Source organism: Buteo buteo, chromosome 25 (genome assembly GCF_964188355.1).
Source record: "Buteo buteo chromosome 25, bButBut1.hap1.1, whole genome shotgun sequence".
NCBI classification, from domain to species: domain Eukaryota; kingdom Metazoa; phylum Chordata; class Aves; order Accipitriformes; family Accipitridae; genus Buteo; species Buteo buteo.
Window position 1 is genome coordinate 1,193,687 of NC_134195.1, and position 27,707 is coordinate 1,221,393.

General features: G+C 41.1%; 1 protein-coding gene across 1 annotated transcript; it reads right to left on the reverse strand.

Moving 5' to 3' along the window:
- Positions 1-543: 543 nt before the first annotated feature.
- RAB20 (RAB20, member RAS oncogene family) lies at positions 544-27,707 on the reverse strand. Its single transcript, XM_075057517.1, has 2 exons — positions 27,426-27,707; positions 544-1,626 (listed from the first exon to the last, which is right to left on the reverse strand). The coding sequence occupies exons 1-2, from the start codon at positions 27,595-27,597 to the stop codon at positions 1,106-1,108; spliced, it is 693 nt and encodes a 230-aa protein (XP_074913618.1). The 5' UTR covers positions 27,598-27,707; the 3' UTR covers positions 544-1,105.

Below are 27,707 nucleotides of genomic sequence, written 5' to 3' on the forward strand. Positions count from 1 at the left end.
TTGCAATGAGAGCGGCAAGAGCTGTGATGCTGCCTGTTAATACATGAAAGCCTGTGGACACATATTTAGCTAACAGTAACGAGAGCATTCCAAACGCCTTTAGAAGGCCTCAAACAGAATAAACAAGACAACAAAGAAGATGCCAATTAGAAGAACACAGGTGCGCATTCCACAATAAAGGGAACTTGGCACAAAGAACCTCAATTCGGCAGTTTATCTTGACCAATTAGACCGAGACAAGTTTCACGTTTTAGCATAACCAATTATGTCCTATGTTTATGCGCATGTACAGTGTTGATATAACCAACCATTAAGTGTAACTAGGCGTGTGGACAGCGTGTGAATAATGTGTGTAACCAATAGTAAAATAGCTAAGTGTATGTACAGATGTAACCAATGTATAAAATGATGTCTGATGCTCTAGTAAAGGGTCTTCAACTATGATCATATTGATCTGTCGTTGAGTCCATGATTATGCTCCCGCAAAAGCCCACTATGGAAGGAGAATTCACATTAATAAAGTCTCCAAATGACTAGTACATATCCACAGTGATTTTAATAGTTCAGCTTCTGATTCTTACACTGTCATATCTGACATAAAAAGATCGTAATTGATTTATTAGCTACAAATATAAATTATACCTGGATTTTCTTTTTTTTTTCCTTAAGAATAAAAAAGTACCATGTGTTCAATCTTCCAAAGTTAGAATTGCAAGGGGAAAGATGATAATCATGTGAAAGCTGTCGATATTACACAAAAAGATCATTTACATGCAACATGAAATGGCAAGTCATTAAAAATCAGACTCCTTCGAAGCTGTTCAAATGATTGTTGCTACCAATTGTACTAACACACCACTTGTCCTCAGAGCCCATGAAAACTGGCAAGTCTTCCTCTGTAACTTCACTCACATTCCCATTTTCATACACAGAGCTTCCCAGAAACCTTTAATGGTCAGAAGATTTTTTTTTTTTTTTTTCCACATACACCATTTTAGTCTATTTATTCTTTGACTTTTCCTTTCTGGTGAACTGCAAGCACTTGTTACTCCTCAGTTTGCTGGAGCCAGCAATTCGTCCCCTTTTCTTACGGCATGTAAATGGTTCAGGCACAACAACCAGATTTTGTCCTTTTCGCTGGCTTGTAGTCCGTAATGTCTACAGTTTGCGGTGGCCCCTCAGCTTTCTGCCGTACAATTATTGGGACTACCATCTCAAACACAGTTTCAAAGAGGTAGTCCACCTTGTATCCTGTTTTTGCACTGGTCTCAAAGCACATTTTCTCAGCTGCTGGAACATCCTTCTCATCCAGCATTTTGTATTTCAGTATCTTTTTATAGAGCGCAATTGCATCCTCTGCATGGACTTGTTTTCGCACCTTCGAGCCACAGCTGGCAACAGACTTCTCAGGTCTATTTTCATCCGGTGGTAAAGCACAGTCATCGGTGAGGTCAACTTTATTTCCAACAATAGCAAAAATGCAGTCAGCACTTGCACTGTCCGTCAGTGCCAAGAATCTTTCTTCCAGCTCTGTCAGGCTTTGGAGGCTGTTCACATCATACGTGAGGATCACAGCAGCTGCTCCTCTGCAGTACATAGACCCGAGGCCATGAAACTGCTCCCGTCCTGGCAAAGGTTTAAACACAACAAAAAGTTAGTGTGCTGGAAGCTACTTTATTAACTGAGTAAAAGAGTTTAAGGACTTTTAAGCCAATTTCACAAGTTTGGATGGAGCAGTGAAGGTAAAAATGTGTTATTTGTAGCATTTTCAGGTTTTGCTTCTGCTTTTCCTTAAGAGTACAACAGTGCCACAGAACAGCTCAGCTCTCCACTTGCTCAATTTCAGAGCAGGGAATCTGTAAAGACGAGTGAGCAAGCAAGCATGACACAGCATTCACAGTTGCAGAAAGCAAAAAGAAGTTCTTTTTTTATTAAACTGCATACTAGTTTATTGATGGCACATTAACAACTACCCTGCTTGCATCCACAGATGGCCCTTTCCACCCATTTAACCATTTATAAACAAAAAAATAAGTTCTACTGTTTTAAATTCTGCTAGAACTTACTACTTCTATAAATTCAGTGTACACTTTCAAGTACATCCAGTTCAGAAACCTGGATCAAAGTCAGTAATCCACTGCTGTCTATGTTTTGAAGGATTTTGTAAGCAATTTAGTCCTATGCTACATGCCCACAGTTCTCAGGTACATTGGCTTGGCAGGAAGACTTGCTGTCTTTAATGCTGCCATATATAGCCTGTACTGATGTGCATCTGTCCCACCACAAGTACTCACTTTTTTTTTTTGAGTATCAAACACACACAACATAGAGAACCCTAACGACATTTTGAGAGTAATTTATCTTTTAAGTTGCCCTGACCATCACTCAATAACCAACAGTTAATAACAAAACATTTCTTCCTCCTCGTCATTCAGCAAGTATCTACCAGCACTTCTAGCTAAGCCTTGATGGTCTCCTTCAAATTCGTTTCTTGGAAGACAAAATTGACTCTTCCTTAAGTTCTGGGAAGCAAACAATGTTCTTCAGTAGTTGCGAAGGGACAAAGGGAAATGCAGCAGAAGACAGTGTTTTCCTCTCCTATCGAGCATGGTAACTACCCAAGTATCTGCTACGTGTAGAATCTGCTGTAGTACATTCACTTTACTCCCCAAAACTCGATCGATAAAAAGATAAAAGACACTAGATTTCAACCAGCCATCAGAGTCAGCCTTAGGTCACTACAGACAGAAGAGTGAATAAACAAAGGAAAAAAAAAGGGAGGAAAAAAGCCAACTATGCTCTTCTGGCTCTTAAGAATCATCATCATTTTTCAGCCCTTTTCATACAGTCCCTTTGCACAGAGCCTCCATTTGTAGAAAATCTGGAAGTGATCTGGTTACATCCATTTTCTGCACAAAGCTACTGACCACCATGAGTTACAGCATCACGAAATCCTTGTAAGTGACTGTGGAATAGGAAAGGCAGAAGAAATTCATACTGAAAAATACAAGTCAGCATATATTGGGAAAACACATCTGCACATGAACATGCACACTGTGAAAGTAACTTATTGCCTATCTCCATTTGGGAATAGAACTTAAAATAGATCTTTGAGTCACTGTAGTAAGTCCTTTCACAAACTTCAGGACTCTACTCCATGGTGGCCAGAAGAGGGAAAAAGTGTTCATCATTATCAGTAAAACAAAACTGGAAAACGTCAAGCTAGAACATGAAATCCAAAGCTCACCACACCTTTAACACTAAGTGAAGTTCTGGTAACTGCCAGAGAAATAGATTTGAAAACGTGCAGAGTAGACTATAAGGAGGTATAAAAGGAAGCTCAGAAAGAGGTATAAAAGGAATGGTAAGGATGCTCAGAAGTATGCACAACTTTTGCATGAGGAAAAATTGTGGGATCTCTCAGGCTGGTGAAGGATTGAAAAAAGGGTATAAACAGTTGTCTATAAATTCAGGCTTAATACTGAGAAAGTAAATAGAACAACTATTTACTCTTTCTCGAAACACAGAAAACGAGGATTTCACATTAAAAAAATCATGCGTGTAGTTTAAATACTTTCCTGCACAGTGGATAATTGGCAATAAGTGTAATATGACATTGCTGAGGTCAAAAGTTCAATGAAGGGAGTTAAAAAAAAAGCATTAGGCAAAGTTTATGGAGAATTGCTTCTGTGCAATTTTGTATAACGTCCGATTTGGTTTCCCCCAGCAAAAGAAAGTCTTTAACCAATGATCTGGTAGACAGGAAAAAAAAGGGGAAAAAAAAAAAGAATAGATATGCCCTTGTTTAGGTATGTTGGGTAAGGGCAAGGGAGACTGGGATATTGGGGGGGTCAGTGCTTTTACACTTTTTCCTCCAATCTCATGTTGAAAGTTGTGCTTTGAGTTGCACTGCAACTAAGTCTTTAAAAGTCTGATTTTTCAGTAGAAGTTCGTGCTGTGACCTACTTTGTTTTCATACGAACCCTGATTATACTGCGGTCTGGAAACCACAATGGAACATATATCCTCCCCCGTTCTCCCACTTCAGATGCCTAAACCATAAAATCCAGCCCCCAGAATAATTTGCTACAGCAACTCAGTACTAGAACAATAATATTACTTGTTTTATGGAATTTGTATGCTAATCTAATCTTGCACAGCATAATATAAACCATGATACTTTTACACTCTAACTACAAACTGGCTACTTCTACAACTAATATACTGTTGAAAAGGGGAAAGAAACACTAAGAAGAATTTACCTTGCATAAGGGATTAATTATGTCAAAGGAATTATGGATAGTCTGTCTCGCTCACCCACACAGCACAATTTACATGCAGAAAAAGTGCATAATTTATTTTCGCAGTGCAGTTTCCTTGTCCAGACCACTTAAGGGCTGGAACAACTCTAGATGTGCAAAAAAACCCCAGAACTACACAAAGTATTTAAACTAATATCTCTGTCCCCAAGGTGTCAGGCAAAATACTATCAGACTTCACGGTGAAAAACTTACTGCATGAGAACAACCACCCCCTTCTTATGGCCAGCTATTTCTTTCTCTGGATCCATCTGGTCCCACTTCAGCCATGTACATTTTTACATAATTAGCTAAATTAAACAGTAAACCCTGAATCCAAGAATTAAACAATTTCACCCTTTCCAAAAATAAAGGTAACAGGGAAGAGTGCCAGAACTATCAAATAATTTGCAATCAAACAAATTGCAAAAACTACCAAATCAACTAAAGGCACAACATTAGGGAAACTTCTTAACACCAAGTGAACAAAACTAATTTTCATTTTTCTTTTCATCTTTATATTTTTGCCTTATTTACAGCAGTTTGACAACCCTACAGCCATATCACTATGTGCAACACCATTAGCTTTTCAGAGGCTATTCAGCAAGGAGATGAAGCCCTGTTGGAGACCCACTCAGGAGACCACTCAGAAGCGGTGCAGCCAACGAGCATTTTCAAAGTCCTGTGATGGTCATCATAAACAAATCTAAGAATTTTGAGCCAAATGGACCTTGGTGCCATAAAGTTCATAGGAAACCCAAGGGAGAAAGAAGGGAAAAGCAGACCTTGCAAGAGGCCAGCCAGATAGATAAGCAAGGCTAGATTTAAAGCATGCTAAGACTTGAACTTCAGGCCTGAGGGTGCTGGTGATATATCCAAAGTAGCCTGTGAAGTTGATGCTGACGTTTACGAGAGCAAATGACTCCCTCCAGCTGGATTTGAACGCTCCTTACCTACCACCTCTTCAAAGGCTTTCACCACAACTTCTTAAGTAGCATAACTTCCCACACACGCACTCTTTCAAGAAATCCTCTACCAGAAGAGCAAGTTTTAAATCTCTCAGTGTTGAGCATGTACAAGAATGCAAAGGAGACTGTTACGTCAAGTCTCGAGGGAATGAAGCACCACAAATACTAAAGAGCTAAAACAGTCTTCCAGAAAGTACTGATAAAAGTACTGTTGTTACTCTGATATCACAGTGTGAGTAGGGTCCTAAATTCTGAGTTCCTAAAGTAAATATGTAGCATGGAAAAGTACATGAAAGCAAGTGATAGAAGCACGCTAACATTGCTATAAAAATGAACAAGAGTACAAAATTGTCCAAAAAGTTTTCAATCCATAAACCAGGTATCTTCCAATGATATTCACTGTAATTTAAACAGGATTGTAATCTGAACAGTAGAGAGGAATTAACACAAACACAAGGTATCAGCTAGGTTTTGCCCTTCAAATTCTCCTTCTCCTTTGTAAGAGTCTGAACTCGAGTGTACACAAACACAGACAGGAACTGTGCCCTAAGGAAATAGCCAGAACAGGAAACAAAAGAGAAAGAGAAAGAAAGCACAGAAATCAGTACGAGAAAGAAATGAGAGTTGAGGATTCGGCTGCAGTGGATGAAGGTTTAAAGGGTGACCCTGATGCTCTTGAGTTACCTCAGCAGGAACAGCCGCGTGATCACAGGAGCTGACAATGAAGGTCCCTTTTAAAAAGGGAACAGCACTTCCGTTTGCAGACACAGCAGTAAAGTCGCGACCCTTTAAAGGACATTAGGGAAAACAATTTTGCTAGGAACTGAGATTTCTGTTTGTGCATGTATACCGAGATATATACCAACTATCAAAGAACAAACAATAAAGGTCCCTGAAGGTTTCAGGAAAATTCCCCTGCCCACATGTGAGCCAGGCTGTAAAGTTTTGACACTGATGAACTCAGAGTTCTTCACTACCTTGGTCAAGACTGATACTTATTCCTTCTAGGTGGCTTTATCACATTTCCCTTGAAGTCAGGAGCTTTATTAAGAACTGGACTGTGCCTGTGGTTACTTGGGGATAAAAATAAAACTCTCCATCCCAAAGGATTAACATGGATGACATAAGTAGGAATTAGTGGAAACAAATGAGTCAGAAAGCACTGGAGAGCTCAATTTTTACATATCCAGGAGCTGTCTGAATATACAATTTCCTGATCCATTAGAAAAATCCCAACATTTGGGTTTCCTCCAAGACAAAATTCCCCATAGAATAACCCTCGGGGCAGGGGGGGGGAGAAAAAACCAACCAACCAAAAAAAACCAACTCAAAACACCCAACCACCAAAACCATTAAGTTGAGCAATTAGAAAATTCATTTAAGCTGCACCTTCACCTAGTATTATACATTCACAATGCTACATTATAGAATATTCTTGTATATATTGAAGTTTCAGAATGCAACAGACCTCTAGCTCTACTAAAAATCAAGATGACATTTATTTTGTTTATACTCATTACTTAGATATGAATCAACATTCAAGGCGTGAACTGTGCCCTGCTTCAGGAGCTTCTATTTAAGTTACTAGAATTAGATATGGATGTCTTGGCCAAAGCAGAACATAACATAAACATAGGAAAATACTGATCTTAATCCCCAAAGGGCTTCACTTTCATGTTTTAAAGTAGAAAGAGCTACACATGGAAGAAGAAAATAACAGCCACATGGGTTAAGTGAACAATAAATAAAGGAAAATTTGTTAATAAGGCTCTCCAAAGGAAAAACATCAAAACCAGGCAGTCAAGAAAGCGGGCTCAATGTAACATATGATTGAGATAAGCTTACTCCATTTCTAAATGTAACTTACTCTCAATTGCCAAGTTAAGTATCTCTATCTCATAATACAAAAAGATTTAAAATGGCAAAAGAGACCATCTCTTCCCTTAAATCTATATATTTTTTACTTAATGAAAAAATACTTTGAGCTCTAAAGGAGTCTGAAATTCCAAAGACCGCACAAACATCCCCACTCTAAAAATGTGAATCAGTTCAGGCTTGCAAAGCTCCTTCTGCAAGGACTTGCACTGCTCCTTCAGTGTAAGCCAGAAAAGCCACATGAACAGGAACAATCATTCACTTCTCACTTCGGCAAAATGAGAAATCATGATCAAACTGAGTCCTGTCCTTCAATCAGCTTTAATTACCGTACTAGAAATATCACCCCCTCACTAACAAATGTTTCACTTGGACACAAAAATCCATGGCTAGAAAGACCACAACTTATCCACTGCATAATCATTACCTATGAATTACTTAAATCCCCTTAGATCCAGTCTTAGAAAATGGAGGTTATTCAAAAACACTTTTACAATAAATAGAAACCATTAACACAACTTCAGTCAGAGATCACAAAATTCAAATGGAGGCAAGTCCTAAATTCAAAGGAACCAACGATGTATTTGTCCTGTCTGCCACAGATGAGAAAGCCTTACAAACCATAAACCGTGAAGCAGAAGATGCTTTCTAATACATTTAGCTCCATGACATTTGAATAAAAGGCAGGTCTCAAGAGTTCAGTGCACTGTTACACAGAAGGAATGTAATGTTATTTTCCTGAGCTGGAAGTAGCATTACATTATGTCACTATAGTCTAGTCCCCATTGAATTCACACACATAAGTCTACAATCTGCTGGCAGATTATAGAATAGAATTCTATCAAATACTTAAACATTCAGTTCAATAGATCTGATTTTGTCTGAACAGCTTGATAAGCTACTTGAGAAAAATCCAACTAGTTATCTAACTGGAGGCAGAGAAAGGTTTTGATGAAACAGGAAATGTCTTGGCACTATAATCCCAAATTTATGAGCTATGGTACCACAGTATGGCTTTTATCCTGAGAGATTAAGCTGCACCCTTCCGTGTAAATAAAATATTAAAGAGAGTTTTTAGGAAGCCTACTCAACTACCGTCAGTGACCCAGCAGTTCCTGGAATAAAACATATCCCAAAAATATATGTAACCTGTGTTATTAGGAAACCTAAATTTCGATACGAATCAAAAATGAGGAAAAATACACAGCAATGAATAACTGAAGGGCTGTTTGAAAGGACTAATTCTTAAACACAATTTTTAAAAAAAGAGCATAAATATTATCTTTTCTCTTTGGAGGATAATCATTTGTCCCCTTCAAAATTGTGCAGGAATATTTAACAGATATTAATATATTCTCCATGGAATAAGAGAAGAAGTGACAATAGTATTTGGGGAAAAAACTGGACGGGATGATTAGCATTACCAAGCATCAAGGCCTATTATTGGGCATTCCCTCTCCAATGTAACATGCAAGGAAAAAAATAAAATTTGTCCTTTATTTCCATTCCTTTAAGTAAGAAAGCCAACATCTTTCAGGCATTTAAATTATCTATTTAGACTCTGCCAAGAAAGGACGACTACGCCCTGGAAGGCTAGTCCATACCAGCAACTACCAGTGTGCATTAAGAAAAGCAACTCGCTCTTACTTTCCCCGCTTTAGTTAAGGGCACTAAACACAAATCATGTATTTCTACCCCCTACTACATTTCACCAAAAAAAGCAGACATGGAAACAGATATGGAAAGCAGGACAAAGATCTAAAAAGAGTAAGTTTTTAAAGAGGATAAAGACAAACTGTAGGGAAAAAACCCACCCTGTAGCCTCTACGAAGTTTTGTTCTTTTTACTTGTTCTAACACAAAGGCAGCATATGAATTCAATTTTTTGAGTTGTAACCACCACCCATATGGCTGGGAAAGGAATCAACTCAGAATCTTTACAAAGAATCATCACTGGAAGATGGGTATGCTGGAAAGCGTCTCAAAAACAAAAAGTGGGCATTTACTTACTGGAAATGGAAATTTCAGTATACTCTATACCTAAGAATAGTAATAATGATATTCATGATAGGCTTCATGATATAGCCTTAACAAAGAAGGCTATATCCAGATTTCTTTTGCCTATTTCTTTCTCCTCCCCTTTAAATATAACAACTAAACTAAAAATAACTGACACGTCATTGATAAGGTTTGCAGGACATGTTTCAGCAGGGACCGTCAAATATGAAGGAGGTAAAAGATTTTGCCCTACAATTCTAGCCACTTCACCTACCTTCTGAAAGATAACCCTTCCCTTAAAAGGTTTAATAATTTTGCTAATAGTAACATTCTATATTTCTTTACAGTTTCAGGCTTATTCCTAGTTTACAGCCTTTTCAAAAGGAAAGTCACCTTAACAGCCAGCTAAAATAAACAACAGCAGCAACTATTATTAATTTGCTTCTCCTTTTATGGTTTGCATCAGTAAAGAGTCCTCATAATTCTGTTTTGGCTGTGTTTCCTTTCTTTCTTTTTTGCTACATACACCCAGATTGATTATAGCACAACCCGTTCAAGACAGCCCTGACCGGGAGGGAAACAACCCCCTTCGTGCCGCTGTCCTTTCCGAGAACAGCTTTCCTTCCTCAAACTTGAACTATACCAATAGGTCAAGCAGTTTCAACCGACTCTTTAATCGCTATTAAAACACCAATTCAATTAACATTCCAAAAGTGATACTTTGGCACAATTCACATAAAAGATTTCTTCCAGAGAAGTTCACTTAAATGGGCCTTTTATTGTTAGGACAAATAGCATGCTGAGAAGTTATGCAAGAATAATGTCAGCGTGGTGTACTGCACGTCACATGCCAAACTCTAAGACATGGTTAATGATCTACAGGATCATCTGAGCTTTATCTGAAGCTGTCTAGCTTGTTGTGATACATTTTTCTTCAGCAAAAGGGCACACACAAAAACTTGTTTAATAAAAGTGGCAAAACAGAAAATAACAGGAGTTTTTGCTATTCAGTTAGTTTTATTTCATATCCTCCAACAAGGCTATCTTTCTAGTTATGTGCTGGTAGAAGCTCCAAAATAAATGTCTAGACACAACACTTTCCTGATGTGCTGAAGAAATGACTGAAAAGACATATAGCCTTAACTCACAGCACACCTTTAAAAGAACCCACAACTGAAACATCGGTAAAAATCTGCTGTGGTTTTTTGACAGTTACCAGTGCAATAGTTTATGGAGAAATGTGCTTTTAAGTAAAAGCTTCACTTTCTAAAGGCAGCTAAACTAAAAGCAGATGCCTAGCAGTTTACACTGGTGCCAATCAATCCACTGTTACATCCTGAAGAGCATGCCGAGTCACAGAGGTATCCAAAAAAGCTGATTACTGCAGATGAAACCCTCTCACCCACACATCAACTACAATAAACACCCCTCAGTCATCTTGCCAAATCTGCTATTATTCGGTCATGAACTAGTTTAAATATTCCCAGAACTTTTTTTAATCCAGCCCTGAAGAGTAGTTTGTCCATTTTCATTCTGTAACTGGTAGTTAAGACTTCCATTATTGGTTCCCAAAGACAGACTTGTTGGTCACACTCAAGGGAACAGGAGATCAAGTTATCATGGACAGAAGAGAAAAAACAAAAGAAAAAAAATTCACAGAGCAAGGCCAGAGATCAAGTGTAATCCTCATTTGAGTCTGATCTCCTGCATAATAAAGATGATAGAATTTCACTCAGTCCTCGTCTTGTGACTGAGAAGGAATTTGTCTTATATAAAGCAGCCAAAGAAAGAGAAGTTAATATCCCACAAATTAGCTTGCTGTGTTTCAGCTTTCAGACTCTGAATTTCAATAGACTTTCTCCTTCATGGAGTAGCCTCTTCAAAACACAAAAAACAACCCCAAAACCAAACCTAAAAAAACTAGACCACCACATTCCCTCCCCATACTCCCCCAAACCCAGAAAACTCCACACTCCTCCCTAAAAGGTATTCCTGTAGGACTTAACCTCCTTCTTGTTAGGCCAGAGAAATCAACATTTTTTCATATTCAGGCTCTTTGCCTTTGGCAGATTCCTCTAAACCATCAACCATACCTGTAGCAATTTTCTCCAATCCTTCCATATTATTCTATAACCAAGACTGTCGAAGAGTCACTGAAGCTGAGGTTACTTAAATTCTTCACTACTTTCATCCCTCCCTACACTTGGCATACTTCTCAGAACAGCTCACGGGCTCTGGGACACCACAAGTTACCAAGAGCTGAGTTTGTCATCTACTACCAACTCAATGGACCTTGCAAAATACATATTGTTGCCCAAATGAATCTAGCTTAACCTGCTACCAGCACTCCATACCATTAGTGTCTCTTCATTTGCAGCCTTACGCACTTGTTTAGTCCGCATATGTGTAGCTGCAATAATCTTTTTTATAAAAGAGACTTATAAACTGAGTGTCTTTGGACTAAATGCATATTCATGGTATCTATCACCAGCAATGTCTTCACCAGACAAAGGACCTGCACAACTCCTAGACAAAGGAGAAGAAATACTATCAGAGAAGACCCCTATTATCCCTATTAGTCTTAGCCCATGAACTAGTTTCAGTTTTTCTGGGACAAAAGAGTACCTGGGATCTGTTCTGTTGCACAAATACAAAATTATTTTTCTTGCTGGCAAGAATAAACCAGAACTTACCATTCTGATAATGAAATTAAGCCCGAGCTTCTAAACTCACAAGAATTTTCATTTCAAAATCAAAGTTCCCATAGAAGCACTGATTTTACTCCACCAATATATCCAAAGTTTAAATTTAATCATATTATGCCTAGTAACACAAAGCATTACATACAAAAAAGCTCCTAACGTACCATCTAGCATGTTTTTGCCAATAAAAACTTTGACTAGACCTAAAAAAAAAAAACCCAAACAAACAACCAAAAAACCCAGCCTATTTGTAGCTAAAGATCCCATTGCTGCCTCTACAATCCTGAATAACTTTTTCATTTAGCTATTCATTTACTTTTTTCAAACCACCCATTTTATTTAGTTCTCTTGATGTACTGTGTTTATTTTTAAGAGAAGGAAATAACCCCAGAAGCTTCAAGCAGTTCATATATTTTCAGCTGTCTGGAAGGGTAGTGCCTTGTAAAAGATGAACAGAACTGACCTTAGCCCCACCAGTCCAGAAAGCCTATCTTGAGTGCATCTGCAACACAAACTGAAAAAACTACATTGGTATTTATCTATTTCCCTCTGAAACCTCACAGTTCTGTAGAAGATGTCTTATCTAAACACTGATGCCTGGCAAAAGAAATGAGGGCATGCCAGATTTATGGGACATTATCATCCAATCTATGAGCAAATGCTCCACCAGAACTCCAGCTGAAATCTAGCATCAACACCATCTTTACTGAAAAGAAAATGTGGCAGCGTGCTTGAGAGTTAAATTTATGAAACTCCTGTATGCCTGTACTAAAATGAGAGCAGGAGTGCAAGGATTCATTTAGAAATTTAAATCTAAGTAAAATGTAAACATTGATGTAAAATTCTTCTGAAGCTTTGTGTTTAAAAGACAATTTTAAACTGCTACTTAAAAAGAAGTGGTCATTTGGCAAATGACCTTCTTAAAGAAAGATACGATTGGAAGCAAGCCATGAGGGGGAAAGAAAAAAAAAACAACCTTCAGATTTACTTTGGCAGAGTTCTGCAGGGAGCAATAGCACTGAACACTTAACTGCAGCAGCAGAGCTTGACGGTCAAATGCTGCTCAGCGGCGGGTAACAAAGAGGCCAGTAGCTGGACAGGGCTGTAAGACCACCTCGCCGGCGTGGGACACTGGCTTCTGGGTTGTGCAAGAAGCCTTTCAGTTGTAACGCCCATTGGAACACCAATCCACCTCCTCAAATAAAAAGTCCCTCATACAGAAAAGCAATTAACTTTCCACAGGATGAGTTCTAAAAGCAGCTGGTTTTTCTTTCTAGTACCTGAAAACCAGCACTTTTTCCTTAAATTTACAACTTCTTTCCACAGGGGAACAGTCACTGCAAATGAGCCCACTTCTCTACGCAGTGGCTAAGCAGAGGCTGTTAATGGGTCACTCAGAGTCAAGGAGATCTTCAGAGCCCACACTCCCTCCCCAAGCCTGCTCTTCAAACTGAGAAGCAGGTTCTTAGCTCAGGCAGGAATGCATGGCCAGGTGTATTTAGCACAGTTCGGCCGGGACTGGGAGGTCACTCCACACACACTGGATGTTTTAGATTGCTCAATAAGGAACAGGCAAGTTAACTTGGCTTCCAATTCACCCAAGCAAACATTGATACAGGTGTGTGATTTTAAAAAAAAAATAAAATCCAGAGATGGGTTGGGTTAATTGAGATTGCCCTCCTAAATGTCTCTCAATAAGCACTCTGAAAAGCTACCACTCACCAGGCATTCCTGCCGGGTCTCAGCAAAGAGTTAGCAGGTCAGTGTCTGCCCACTCCCTCACAGACAAGAAATGCTTCCTGGTTTTACTCATTTTTATTCCTATTTTAAGTTTACTTAGGTTTTTCAACTTCCTCATTAGATAACTTTGCTTTTGCCTTAGATATCTCTTTAGAACTTTCCTCTTTTTTTAAATCAAAACTCCCCATAGGACTTTTTGCAGAAGGATAACTACATACGTACCAATTTTTACCAGAAGGGTAACTACATACATCCCAAGGTAATCAATACAACACACTATACCATTTTTTGAGTGAGGCAATATCATGAACTTAGTAAACATCTTAATTAAAGACAGTGACATTTTAAAGAAGAAAAATAGTTCATTGTTACTGATTGCAGATCCTCTTTGGATTAAGTTTTCTATCCAAATAAAATGAAATGGTCTAATCTATTAGAAACATTATTATTTTTTCATACTACCTCTTTAACCCCAAACACATCATACGTATTTCTGCCTCCCAGCTGTCAGTCTTCAAATCCTTTCTTCCCAAGTAGAGGAAACCAAACCACCAACATGCAGCTATAAACTTTTTTGTGCGCATGCACCCACCCAAGGAGAGTCATACGATAACACAGTAAGTTAGCTTTCTCTTTCACAGACCCACAGGAGACCTTCGCTTACAAGAACATTAGCTATGGCAGTACCCATCTTCCATCAGCCCCACTTCAATGACACTTCTTCCCATCCCGCCGTCAGTACTCGGAAGCATTAGCAGCAGCGACGGGCACAGTGCTCCGCTTCGGGGCCATCCCAGGGCACCGGGCAGAGGGTTTTAAGACACTGCAAAAAGCTCAGTCTTCAGACATTTTCAGGGATCTCCAGGGTGCTTTTACTGCAGCACCAGGGCACCAGAAGCAATAGCTTTTTAGCCTTTGGTACTCAGCCTGGAAGACTTTGAGGACAACCCGGTCACATATCTCTGGGAGCGCAGTTTCCCTCCCTTCCCCACGGCCAGAGACCACCCTCTTCTCCCACAGCAGCAGCACGGCTTTGTTCAGTACGGCACTGGAGCCCTGCAGTAGAGAGAGACAGACCCAAGCATATTGGCCATTATTGCTTTTGGAGATAACATTAATAAGCCCATATGCAGGCAGTACCTCAAGCACTATTTCCATAACTCTTTTATCCTGCTAGTCCCTTCCAGGGTGATTAGGAGTAGATGACAGGAAGAGGAGGACTAGAAATACTTCTAAATGACCTAGCTTTTACAAATCAGAAGTTAGTGCAAGAGAGCAGCTGAATGCCAGTAGTCATCACTGTTCACCACCGGGGAGGGGGGGAAAGCATCTACAAATCCCAACATTCATATTCTGAAAAACAGAGACCAGGTTTCACAAAAACACATCGGAGAGCTGGCAGGTTGTCTTGTCAGAAGTGACTACCTGTGTCACATGTTTCAACAATGAGAAATGATTCTTGCACACATAATGAATAACACACAGCTGTCTGAAATGCCTTAGGAAGCTGTGGTTATCAGATCAATAGCAGGCACCCACAGATGGTCTGCCCCGGCAGATAATTTAACCTTAAATAAGAGGCACTAATCAACTATCTTCTGGTGAAATGGAACTCAGCTGTAGTAGATAACTATATGCTAGCTCCTGATTTGTAACACCAAGTATAACTTTAAACCAGCCTTCACTAGCAATTTGAAAAATATTTAAACCTTTCTAAATGGGTAGAAGTAAAAAAGGCCATGGATCTTGCAAACTGAATGAAGAAATCTACTTTTTTATTTTTTGAAGAGAAACTCATATTAGTAACATGGGACATAAACCTAGGCCCACTCAATAGACCAATATTTTTATGATTTGTTTCAACATCAGTTCATTTATAGGCAGGTTCTCAACTAAGAACACATGCGATTCATTCACACATAATTTATCAAGAAAATTACAACTGCTTCTACTCTTTACCAACCACCACCAGTTTCTATTCAGCCAAAGTCATCTTTACTGGGTGTTTCTGGACAGTTGCTGTTTGTCAAAAGCAGGAGGAAGTTCTGATGACCCGCTGGGCTGCCTTCAGCAAGTACCCAAAGTGGGAGGCCGTGCCAGACATACAGCTGCTGCCTGGGTTTTATGGGAACGTACTTAAAACTTGTTCACCTCATTCAGATAATTTTATCACAGGACAGGTGGCTTGTGTTTCCAGAACTTGCGCTGGCGAAGATGAACACATGGCTTTTACATTTCCAGCACCACTTCTGCCCTTTAATTCCACTTCTGGCTTCTCAGCCTACACTCTTAAGAGCATATTTAGTATTCACTGTTTAGAGGCATGAATTTGAAGATTAAAGAAATGAAAACCACAAAACAGGCATGCTAAAAATCAATCTCGTCTCATCAACATTCTCCAACCTGGCACAAAGGGAGTAGCACTAAAAACCGTAAACAACTCAGTTCTGAACTTTCTACACAGAATAAGCTACAAAGAGCAATGTGACCACTGTCCCGTTCAACCCTCATGCCATGAGGGGAAGCTACTTACCAAAAGGGAACTGACTACAGGTTTGCATGCCTTACATCCTTTTCTTTCATAATTAAGGCAATGAGGCAGTATCTCTAGGTCACAAAGTGTTCTGCCACTCAAAAAGAGGATAGACACCAACTATTCCACTTCCACTGGGCTTCCAAGGCTTGAAGTAAAAAAAGACATTGAGCAGGACAATGTGGAAATGGCATCAAATGCTAAAACAGGAAAAGAAATAACAGAAAAAATACAAATGTGATGCATACAGCTATCTGCTGTGGGAGTGGAAGCTCATGTCCTAAAGACAGCCTGATAGGAGTGTTTGTTCCTCCTCGTAAAAATAAGAAGTAATCATACTGGCAGGGGGTGGAGGAGCCGAGTGGTTTGAGCCATTTTCAGTTTCACAAAACTAGAGATTTGCTTTTTAGATAAGCAACAGCCTGTATCGGGGGGGGGAAAATCACTCATACTATACCAGTGGGGTTTTTTTGTTTTAAAACACCTAAGTCTCACTCGCAGCAACCCACAAGATTTGATGATCCCTTTTATGAAGCTTGGAAGATAACTACATAGGTCTTTTTCTTTCATTTGTTTTTTTAACTATAAACCACTACAGATTCCAGTCATTTCTCCCTTTTCTGAATGAACCAAAATATTTGCTTTTTTTGAGAGTAAATGACAGCCAGGGAATGGAAACAAATAAACAAAAACCCCTCTAAAATATAACTGAGAGCCTTATTTCTAACTTCAACAATTAAGAAGAGAGCAACAACAGAGTTGTACATCCAGATCACAGACCCACCCCACTACGAAGAACAGAAATTGAACTTCTGAGGACTTTCACAACATAAGGCGTTAAACTGCATGAAGCTTCAGTCCCTTCGCTGAAGTAATCTGCACAACCAGAAAGGGAAGTTGGTGAGCCCAAACCCCTTGGGGAAAGAGAAGCAGGGAGCAGGAGCTCAGCTGAAGGTCATTGCAATCAGGGCTCATCATCACACATGTATGTTTTTATACTGCTGTCATTAAATGGAGTGGGAACATGAGCTTAAGCCAAAATCAAAGTTGGTTGACTCCATGTAGAGAAACTATTACCCAGCCAATAACCAGCATTTAGACATTTGTTTTAAGTCTATTTCAATCTACCTAACTTTTGCTTCTCATTCTTCATGAAGTGTACTACACATTAATTTCTCTTGCCCCACTTCCCAAACTGTTTCTTTGGGGTTTCTAGTTAATGTATTCTTACAGGAAGAACATTTTCCTGAAGGTCTAACTAAGCCACCCTTCATTTTACAGATAATGATGTAAGGAAGAGAAAAATAAAGTCTCAAGTATTTAAATATCTATGGTCAAATACTATACGTGACTAAAAATTCCTAAGCAGCCATCAGCTGCAGGGTAAGACAAAAATGTCCTGCTATTTCAGCTGTACTGAAGACCATTCTTTTTAAACTAAGTATGTAAGAGCATTTGGATGGCTGGACAACACCTCTTCTCTGTATTTTGTAGAAATTTCCTGAAGTACAAAAAGAGCAGTTAGGAATATTAAAACCACATAACAGATTAAAGAAGAACTGTCAGTGGATCAACAGGAGAGGCTGATGGAACAGGGAAAATTATCTACATCAGATGCTTAATCATTATTGAACAAAATTATTCCAGTCTTAAATTTATGAACCTGTAGACCAGAAAAAAAGGGAAAAGGAGGTATTGTCCGTAGCTGAGGATATGATGTGTTATTTTCATGACAGAAAAAAGCAAAAGCAAAAAAAGAATTTGTGAAAGGGTAGAACAGAAAGAATCTGAGAGCACAGAAGCTTTAACTCATAATAAGGCGTTAGCCTGTTTGAGTATTCAAAGTTTTAAGCGTCTCTCCTCCTGGAGTCCTGTACATCAAGTTTCCAACATGCAACTAGACTGAAATGTATTTTTGCTCCAATGGAATTGGTGAAAAGGCAAAAGCTCAAATACACATTTTCCTTTTTGCTTTATGTATAACACACTAATAAATTCAAGTTCACACAGGTCTTCAGACTGTCAGCAGAGTTCTTCCATGAATGGCTCCTTGGTGGCACATGCAAAGCCAACTTCGATTCTAGTCTGCTTCCTAAGAGATGGACAGATATATCAGAAGATTCACAAACACATCTGGTGATCCATCTCCCTTTAAAAACGATGTTAAGGGGTTCTCTTCTAGATTTGTTTTTTTTCCACGCCCACATAGGTTAGTAGAATTAGGAAATCTTGTATGCTTATTGAGTACATCGTCCTAAAGGATGTTATCCTGGATCTCCTGTGGTGAAGGATGGTAAACTACTTATGTTGAGAATTCACTGAAATTAAGAGCAGAAAAACCTCATTTCCTTTGACCCCCTCTGCTCTCAACTGTACCACTTGCATAAGCTAAGTTTAATCACCAAGTTCAAATCTCATTTCCTATGCATATCTTCAGGTACTGCATATGAAGTTATAGTTAAGATGACAGGCACAGGAAAAGGAATTTATCACAAGGTTGATGCCTTTTGATCAAATCCCAGGATCTTCTACCCAGTGCTCACCTAGAAGAAAGCAAATTATTCAGACTTGGGAGAGAAAATGTTTCTTTCTGTTCTGTAATTTTTAATGGCTCCAAATGCATCCACCACAGACTCAGCGTTTTTCTCGACAGAGACCCAAACAAAGGTTACTTGTTTGGATGTTTTGCAATAGTACAGCGTGACTCAGATGAGGAATTACTAAGTGTACCTTCAGTTCAGGCAGTTCAACACTGCCACAGGAGAAATCACTTGGAAGCTCACATGGCTAGTGGCTTCAACACGAGATAGTAATTGTAGTGAAGCAAACAACTCATCTATAATATAAGATGCAACTGCAGTGTGAAGTAAGGATACTTAAACTAGCCTAACTATCAGGAGCAGCTCAGCCCAGGCACTGTGAAGCTGGCTATGTGTCTCCCTGGCTTTCACGTTTGTACACTGCAGTGTGCACGTAGGTGTGAGATGAAACAAGAGAAGTACTCACCATACACGTGCGCCCAAAGAAGTAATTGTAAAACCATACAGCTAACAGCTAGGTACCTGCCCCATACTTGTACTTTAAGCACCCACTGTCACCTTCCTTCTGAAGGAAAGAGTAAAAGTTCATTGCAGAGTCAATAGAAAAAGACATCATGACCCAGATTGCCTAAGTTCAGGCACCTAAACATACAATCCTGATTTTAAGTAGCTATTTGTTTTTCATTACAGAATGTGCCTGGTGCCCCAGAAATAACCAGAACTGAGTCAACATGAGTTTCTCTGTACACATTCATCTCTGTGTTACAGCTAATGAAGTTTTTTGCTGTTCTGTGCAACACTATTTACTTGGCTAGAGAGAGAACTACTGGGGAAAAAGGATCCCATTCCATCCCCGTGTCTTCCCCCTCATGCTCACAAACTGTTGAAAGAGCAGTCATTTCTTAGACAGCTCAGGTATACATTTCACAAATACTGAAGTCAAACTGAAGAGTGCAACAGGGGATTAATAACTTGCATTCTTGCACAGAACACCTATTTATGCCTTTGCACATACCTTACTAGGAGACCGGGTTTACTGAAGCGAATAATCCAGTTCTTGGACACCCTTCCGAAATTTTCTATAATTTCTCTCACCTGCTCCCGATCCAGCAGGAAGATGAATTTCCGTATGTCCGCAACTTTTGTCAGCAGCTTTGCCATTGCATTTACATTGACTAACCACTTCTCTTGTACAAGAAAGGGAAGCATGAACATTTTCAGTATTGTCACAAAGCAGACGGGCAACACTTAAACTAACCTTTCAGCTGTCAAGACAATTTTGACAGAGATATCTGGAAAATACACCTCTTCCTTCAGTAAGCAGGGAAGAAGGGATGCAATGCCACAGGCACAGTTTCTTCATTATGAAGATTCTCAGTATTGCTCCAACCTAGGATCTGGGGCTTTAAAACATGGGTTTGAGATAGACATATTCAATCAATTCATGGACTTTGTATCAGCCAAAGCCAAGAAGCAAAATTTTCACAGAAAAACAAGAACACAGGGCATGCATCACAGACTAGACAAACATATATTCTTGTTTTCCCTTCCACCATCCACTCAGATGCACTTGAAAATGGTCAGTATTAAGCCCTCGCCCCCCCTTTTACAATATGACTCTCAAACTCAGGCCTCACTCCAGGCTAAAATTGGAAAGCAAAGACAACCTCTTTTGTTATGGATGCTGAGGTGCTACTGAGGACTCCAAAGTTGCTCATGTTCGTCAAGCCGCAATGCCATGGCATGACACTGGACAGCTTTCGCCAGGCACAGACCTCAGGTCACTGATACTATTCAGAGAGAGTCTCACTAAACCGTCAAGTGGTTTCCCCACTCAGGCTAGAACAGTGCAGTCACTTTGCATGCTATTATTAAATACCACATGCAAAGTGGGGATTTAACATGGGGGTTGGAATATAGAAGTTACCGCAGAGGTTCATACACGACATTTATCTTGGCCCGCATCAAGTACTCACAACAAAGAGGCTTACCCTCCCCATTAGCTTGCCTCCCCAAGAGTCGGTACTAAAATAACACATCAGAAACAAAATTCCTCCTTCAATAAAGTGAGTTAGCCATAGCTGAATAAAAAAAGTGCGTTGCTTTTGTCTCCTGTTTCTTTTTGATGTGTATTTTTCACCAGTGCCTCTGACAAGGTGTTCCCATATTTTTCTTCATTTGCATACAAAAGCACTTTCTTTCAGCAGCAGCAAATTCACTACCTTTGACTTTACTTGTGTATCATTGTATTTTTAAGTTGTGGGACATGGAAAATGGAACTTCCTCCAGGTCTTTCTCCAGAAAATTCATTATTTCTTCATATTTTTAATCACTTCCCAAGTTATTCTGCTCTTTTCAGGAAACATTCATTGCAGAAAAAAGTAATCTGGTGCACTGTTGCATAACAACAAAACCATGCTTCCACGTATGGTCTAAAGCCAAACCTTTATTCCTGCCTCTGAACCTGCTTCAGAGGCTTTAGATACACAGCTCGCTGACAGTGAACTCTTTCCAGGGGTTTTCACCATGTACACAAGATATTTTTCTCAGCAGCTAGCCACACTGTCCCTTTGAACCTCCATTCTTATGATTTGCTTTTGAGGATGTGGGGACTGTAATCGTACACAGTAATCCCAGGAAAGCCACCCTATTGGTGTATGAGGCACTGGTCCTCAGCTGTCATTGTTTTACATGCAACAATTATGAACAACTGATAAGCAGAGGCCAACATCATATTCTGCAGGATAATATTCCCCAAGGCAAAAAGCAACCGGCCCCCGAGCCATGACTCACCAGCAACAAACTTAAGGCATTTTATTTTCCATAATTTCCATTTTATATCTTAAGTTCCCACCTCCTGAGCACAGGCACACGCTCAGCAGCCTTCCCCACTAAGTGATCCCCGACGCCCAAGGCACTTTTTGAGGTGATACCCCCTAAACCCTTCCAACAAGCAACCTCCTCAATTAAAGATACCTCATCACACATTCAGCAACATCCAACCCCAACTGCTGCTGTCACCATTTCATGGGTTCAGAAAGGCTTTCCCATGTGCCTCAGAGTCCCCTTTGGCTTTGACTAACCTACCTAACCACCTCATCCATAGCTGCTTCTCCCCTCTTGTAATCCTCTACTTCCAAAAGTCAAAACCAGCAGAGTATCAAACAGAGTAGCTACTATCGGTCTTTGCTTGTGAGGAAAATACGCCACTTAATCCTACTCTTTCTTTCTTCTGCTTCACTGTGCTGGAGGACCATGCTTCCTCCCTACCTACAGCCAATTTGTATATTGTTCACCACGCAGGGGAACGTTTGCTCCAGGGAGACCAGCCTACCTGGGCTGATCTCATACTCCAAGGATGCAGTCACACCCCATCCCAGGCTTCCCCCGAGAACTTCGCTGGGTCACCCCCTTTCCAGAAGAAAAAACATGTGCAGAAGGAAGCGTACATCAACACAGATAAATTTTGAAAAACAAGAAAACCAACAAACCTCAAAGGCTAACTAAGCGAGGGAGGAACTTAACACTTTGACCAGCTAAACACTCACAGCTAGCCAGAGAAAGCTCAGCACAGGCAGCTGCCTGTGCTGCTGCCAATGAAACACTGATGATCAGAGATCAGAAACTGTGAGCAATTCATGCCCACCAGCACCGATCAATCAGACATCAGCAAACCAGTCACAAGAGATGTAAGCATTCGTTACACAGATACACTGCAGTTGACCCAAGCCACAGAAAAGCCTTTTCCAGGCTATGTTTATCTCCTTTGTCCCTACTAGCTCCGACAAGTGAAAAGTCACAAAAAAAATCTGCAGGTGCAAAATAAAGGGGTGGAGGATGTAAAAATATTAACTGATAACTGAATATTCACAGAAGAAAATAGTCAAATCAGTTCTTGCATGCAGACAGCTAGCTCAAGATGAGAGGAAGGAAAAGGAGGGAAGTTTGCCTTCCCAGTTAACCTTTATGTTTCCCCACTGTAATTGCTGCATGACTATCTGTTGGCAAGTCCAAAACCCAGCCTCTTTCTTAAAACGCAATTACAGGATCATGAAGTGAATTTTACGAAATACTTGTCATTAACTTACCAGATGGCTGCTCTAATACTAAGCCAGCAACATAGGGGACATGACCACTAATAATTAAGAAACCTTGCTGCTGGGGGGAACCACTTCAGTCAGATGTACAAATGTCAGCTTAGAGAGACTTAAATCTAACGTACAAACAAGTTTTTCCTTTTCAAATATGAAAGCATCAGAAAATAGGCCTGAATACCAAAAGACTCCCACAACATTGTTAGCTGCAGCCACCACGCATTAGTATTCCAGGTTTAAAGGTGAAGCAGGACCATGACCCTCAGAACTTCAGGATGTGTGTGCACTGCCCAAGATAAAAGGCTACGTGCTAGCTCAGAGCTGCATGCCATCAACACCCAGCAGGAAGTTTTTGGGTTACTCCACAGTTGCTGTCAGCACTGCCCAGAAGATAGATAGATATATATACACACACACACACAAATATATATATAGCTTTGACATCCTGAGTCTCCAACCTCCAATCCTTTCATGTGAGAAAGTTCTTCTCTGGCTGATGCTGTTACTTACCTTCCTTGGTTCAGAAAAATACTACTTCAAACATACAACTACGAAGGTCTCCAAGCATACACTCAAACACTTTAGAGACTAGGCCTCTATCCAGCAGACTAGTCCTTTAAAACATGCTAAAAGCTCACAGTTTCTCTCTTTTTTGAATAGTTAATGCACTTTCTTTTTTTAATTCCCTTGAATTAACTGACCCAAACAGAGAACAAGCAAATATAATTTGTAGCATCAGAATATAAAGAGTAAATAAATAATTCTCTGCACCAAGAATACAACAGCAGCCACGCTGGGTCAGACATACGACCATCTATCCAAGCGCCTGACAACAGAGGAACAGTCAAAAGCAGATGGCTAGGAAAAAAAGAGCATAAAAACATGGCAAGCATATGATACTTCTCCCAAGTATTCTTCCATCTGTGGCTTATTTGCTTCCTTGAGTTGAATGCAATTTCCAAATAACTTCTCTCATAATCACCAGATTGAAAAACTGGAAATGTTGAGTTATTTGCTGTGAGCATTTACATAAAAAATAATCAAGTCTGACAACTTCTGCACACCCATTTTACAAGACTTGCGGATAAGAATATGGAAGATTTAGACTAGACTAAGCAGCTGATTTTTCCAAGACGAGGAGGGGTGTGAATGTACAGCCAAGAGAAGAGTCCTCCCTAGAGTAACTCATTTACATTTCAGACCTAGCTTGGTAGAACAGGTCAGGTGTGCGCTTCTGTGATTTACCAAATGATAACAACAGAGAAACATACATTTTAAGCACTTTGGGAAGCAAATTTAATTCTTCCTGGGAAAAATTAGAGATTTTTCTGAATAACAGATTGAGAGATAATGCAAGATCAACAGAGTGATGAGTAAAAATATTTTAAGTAATACAGAAGATTGGCAATTAAACTGATGTAGTACTAATATCAACGCGTACTTAACTTTTGGTCCATCACTGCTACTGCAAATATACTCATCAGCCACTGAAGTCTAATCTTGTAAAGACAAAACTCTGTATTACAGGAATGAAGCTTCAGTGTATCAAGGTTTACACCGTTACAGCCAACCACCTAACCATCGAAACTGAACTGAAAGTAAAATATAGGGGACTTCTCTGGAGGTAACAGTCCCCAAAATAATGCAGATAAACAACAACAAAAATAAACATACATTTACAGATTAAATACATGAAGTAAGAAAATTTAAAAAAGGACATGCATTCCAGTTACCCTTGTATAATTGTGTACTTTACTAGAGTACTGACCTAGTGTAGTAGTTACTACCAAGCATCCCCTCATTTTCTAGGCCAAATCTTCCATATTTCTACATTGTACATTGTGTAAAGTACTACTGGGGTATCAAGACAGTCATCTTGAGTTGGCACTCAGTATTTAGGTAGGTAAGATGGGTGCAAACGTTGAACTGTACTTTTGTCATATTGTTGTGCTAAAGGATTTTTAATCTCCTGAATGATCTTTTCTTTCTGGATTCCCCTATGTATCTATGCATGCACAGTTAAAGAAAAGAGTGTATCTGTATTTGATGACCTTGTAACTGCTTCACAAGAATTCAGTGGTAAGCAATGCCAGGTTAATAAACAGACCAAAGAGCTAAATTTTAAACTCCTCCATACTACAATAATTCCAAGCTTACTTGGTACCCACCTGGTAAAGGTAAGACAGTGACACCATAGAGAGATAAGAGCCACAGACCAAGGACTGCAGATGTGGCCAGCAAAAGTGTAAGGTCCACACAAAAGAAAAACAAAACAAAACAACACAGGTTTTTGAATCCCCTTCTTGACTTCGCATCAGAGTTGCAGTGTCTACAAGGTCCCTTCCTTCTTCACCAGGACAGGAGAAAGCATTTACATGCCCTGGGAGCTGCCACTTCTTAAGAGATTAATGACAGCTGTTAATAAACCAGAGCCCACAGGCCCCAACACAGTCTAGCCCAGTCTTGGCAACTTCCATTGTTCTGCAGGAGCGCAAGTCAACAGGGAGATGGTGCAAGAGTCTGTACCTGACTCTGAAAGGCAAGGGAGAGGACACTGGGCTCGATGCTAATTCCGATGACAGAGGAGAATGAGGAGGACGTGTTATGCCACCCTCAGTACAATACAACAACACTCTTCAACTGGTGCTCTGCAAATAGAGCTCCAGCAATCCTGCTACAGGAGTCCCGCCGAGGCTCGGGAAGCAGCAGGAGCTTCTACTGCCGTGCTAAGCAGGCACCAGCATCAGCAATGGCCCTGCTCCAGGGTGCAGAGGGAACTCTGGCCACCAGAAAGGCGACGAGCTCTGAATGCTTGCATTGCCCCCAGACAGGTATCACCTGGGTGCTTCACCTGGCACGGGGAGAACCACCTGTGGAGCTTTCCAGATCCCACATAAAGCTGGAACCTGAATCCTCAGCTAACACTGAATAAAATATTGCAATAAGTATGAACAACTGAAAAAAGGGCTCTAAAACCAGAAGACAAAGCCTGGGAGGAACTTATTTTACAGTATATGATTAAAAAAAAAAAAAAGCAGAATGGTGTAAGGGAAATTACCAAAGAACAATCTCACCTAGATAACTCTTCTGTTGAAATAAAGCCCATTGCTAATCACCCACATGGGTCTGGCTTACTAGAAACAAGCAACATTTACCCGCAAGAGACTTCTCACAGTAAAACATGTCAGTTCTAAAACTGAAGTAGAGTTTTTGAAAAGATACTGCAAAGGACATAAAAAGTGTATTTAAAACAGAGCTACTGCTAGTGAGCTTTCATCATAGTAATAGATTAAGAAATGCAAGAAGCAAAAGCTCTTAAACATCTCCTCCCCCCCTCCAAAAAGTGTTTCTGCATAACTTCTCGGCAGTTTCATTCCCCCCTTCCTCCTTCTCAAGTCCTGATGCAGGAAAAGCCATTTTGGACTAGATTGTGACATGAAGTGACACAGCAAACGAACTTCCCTCCCAAACGTCACCCAGAGGAAACTGGAATATTGCACGATGCTGCAGCTCCCCAAGTTTCACAAGAAAATATAATCTGCATTCTTCATATTGCCACTAACAAATTTTAACAAAATTCAGCTAAACCTGAAAACAAGAAAAACATTGAACAAGATCTTTCTTCCACGAGCAACTTAAGACGCAAGAACGTTCGTAGACCTCATTTTTGAGGGTAGTCTGACCCTCTACATGACAGAGCGGAGCTTCCTGACCTAATAAGCAAGAGCAAGATATTCATATGACGAAGACCACAAAGCACTTCTCCAGTCCGTGCCCTGCCAAGACTCCAAACCACAACCCGTGCTCCCTCCTGCACTCCAGCGATGCTGCCTGCTGCAACGCAGCGGGCCAGACCACCCCTCGCTGCTACCCCAGGCAGAAACTGCCTGCAGCCCCTGCTCTCCGTGCGCTAAATCCTGATGTGCAGGCTCTTACTGCTGCGGCGAGAGCGCGAGCCACGGCCGAGCGGTTGGCAGGCGTCGTGCCTTTGGAAGTCCGAGCTTGACACCAGCGGATACCAGTTGGACAGTTAAAAGCAGGCAGCGAGAAGTGATGAACAGAAGCTGTGACCTCTCTAACTCCTGCCTGAACTCGCAGTCAGTAGCCACCTCCTCGGGCAAAAGAAAGCAAACGGGCACCTATCTCCTCCGTACACCCACGTTTTGCAAAGCAGGTCCCCAGATGCTAGAGATCAGCAGCGGTAAGGCCCCTTTTGGCCCGTCAAAAACGTGTTTCTTCTCAGACTTTGCAGCAGTACCGAAGTAAGGCGCTAAGCACCCGCCCGTGTCCCGGCCCCGCCGGGGCAGAGCGGGCTTCACCTCGGCATCTCCCGGAGAGGCGAAGCTCTCCCGACCGAGGCCACCCGACCGCAGTCCGCGTCGCGACAGCAGCCTTTACGCTAGAGCCGGGCCAAAAAATTGGGGAAAAGAAAAAACACACGCCGAGCGACCGAACGGCGGACGGTGCCGGCGGGCAGCCCCAGACGCCGGAGGGGCCGGCGCCGCTCCCGCCGCAGCCCGAGGAGACTCCCCCCACCGCACACCCCCGGCGAACACCCGTTCCACAAGTTTCTGGGAGGCCCTTTCCGCCGGGAACCCGCGGGGCCGGACACCCCCCCCCCTCCCCGGGCCGCCCCGCACCGCGCCCGGAGGGGGCCGCGCCTCGCCGGGGGTCTCACCCGCCGTGTCCCAGATGGAGATGTTGTAGGGCCCCCACTGCTTGAGGTAGAAGGCGCCGCCGACCGTGCTGACCGTCTCCTGGAAGCGCCTCTCCATGTAGCGGTGCAGCAGGGAGGTCTTGCCCACGTTCATGTCCCCCAGCAGCACCACCTTCCCGTCCGGCTTCTTCATCGCGGCCCGTCCTGCCGGCTCCCGCCCGCCCGGCGGAGCCCCGGAAGCGGCGGGAGGGAGGAGGGCGGAGGGCCGAGGGCCGCCCTCCGCCGGCAGCGCAAACTTCGGGG

Bases quoted from the DNA above. Each gene is read 5' to 3' on its own strand.
- RAB20 (XM_075057517.1), bottom strand. From the start codon at position 27,597: ATGAAGAAGCCGGACGGGAAGGTGGTGCTGCTGGGGGACATGAACGTG. The intron at 1,627-27,425 runs GTGAGACCCCCG...AACCTTTGCCAG, and splicing joins CTCCATCTGGGACACGGCGG to GACGGGAGCAGTTTCATGGC.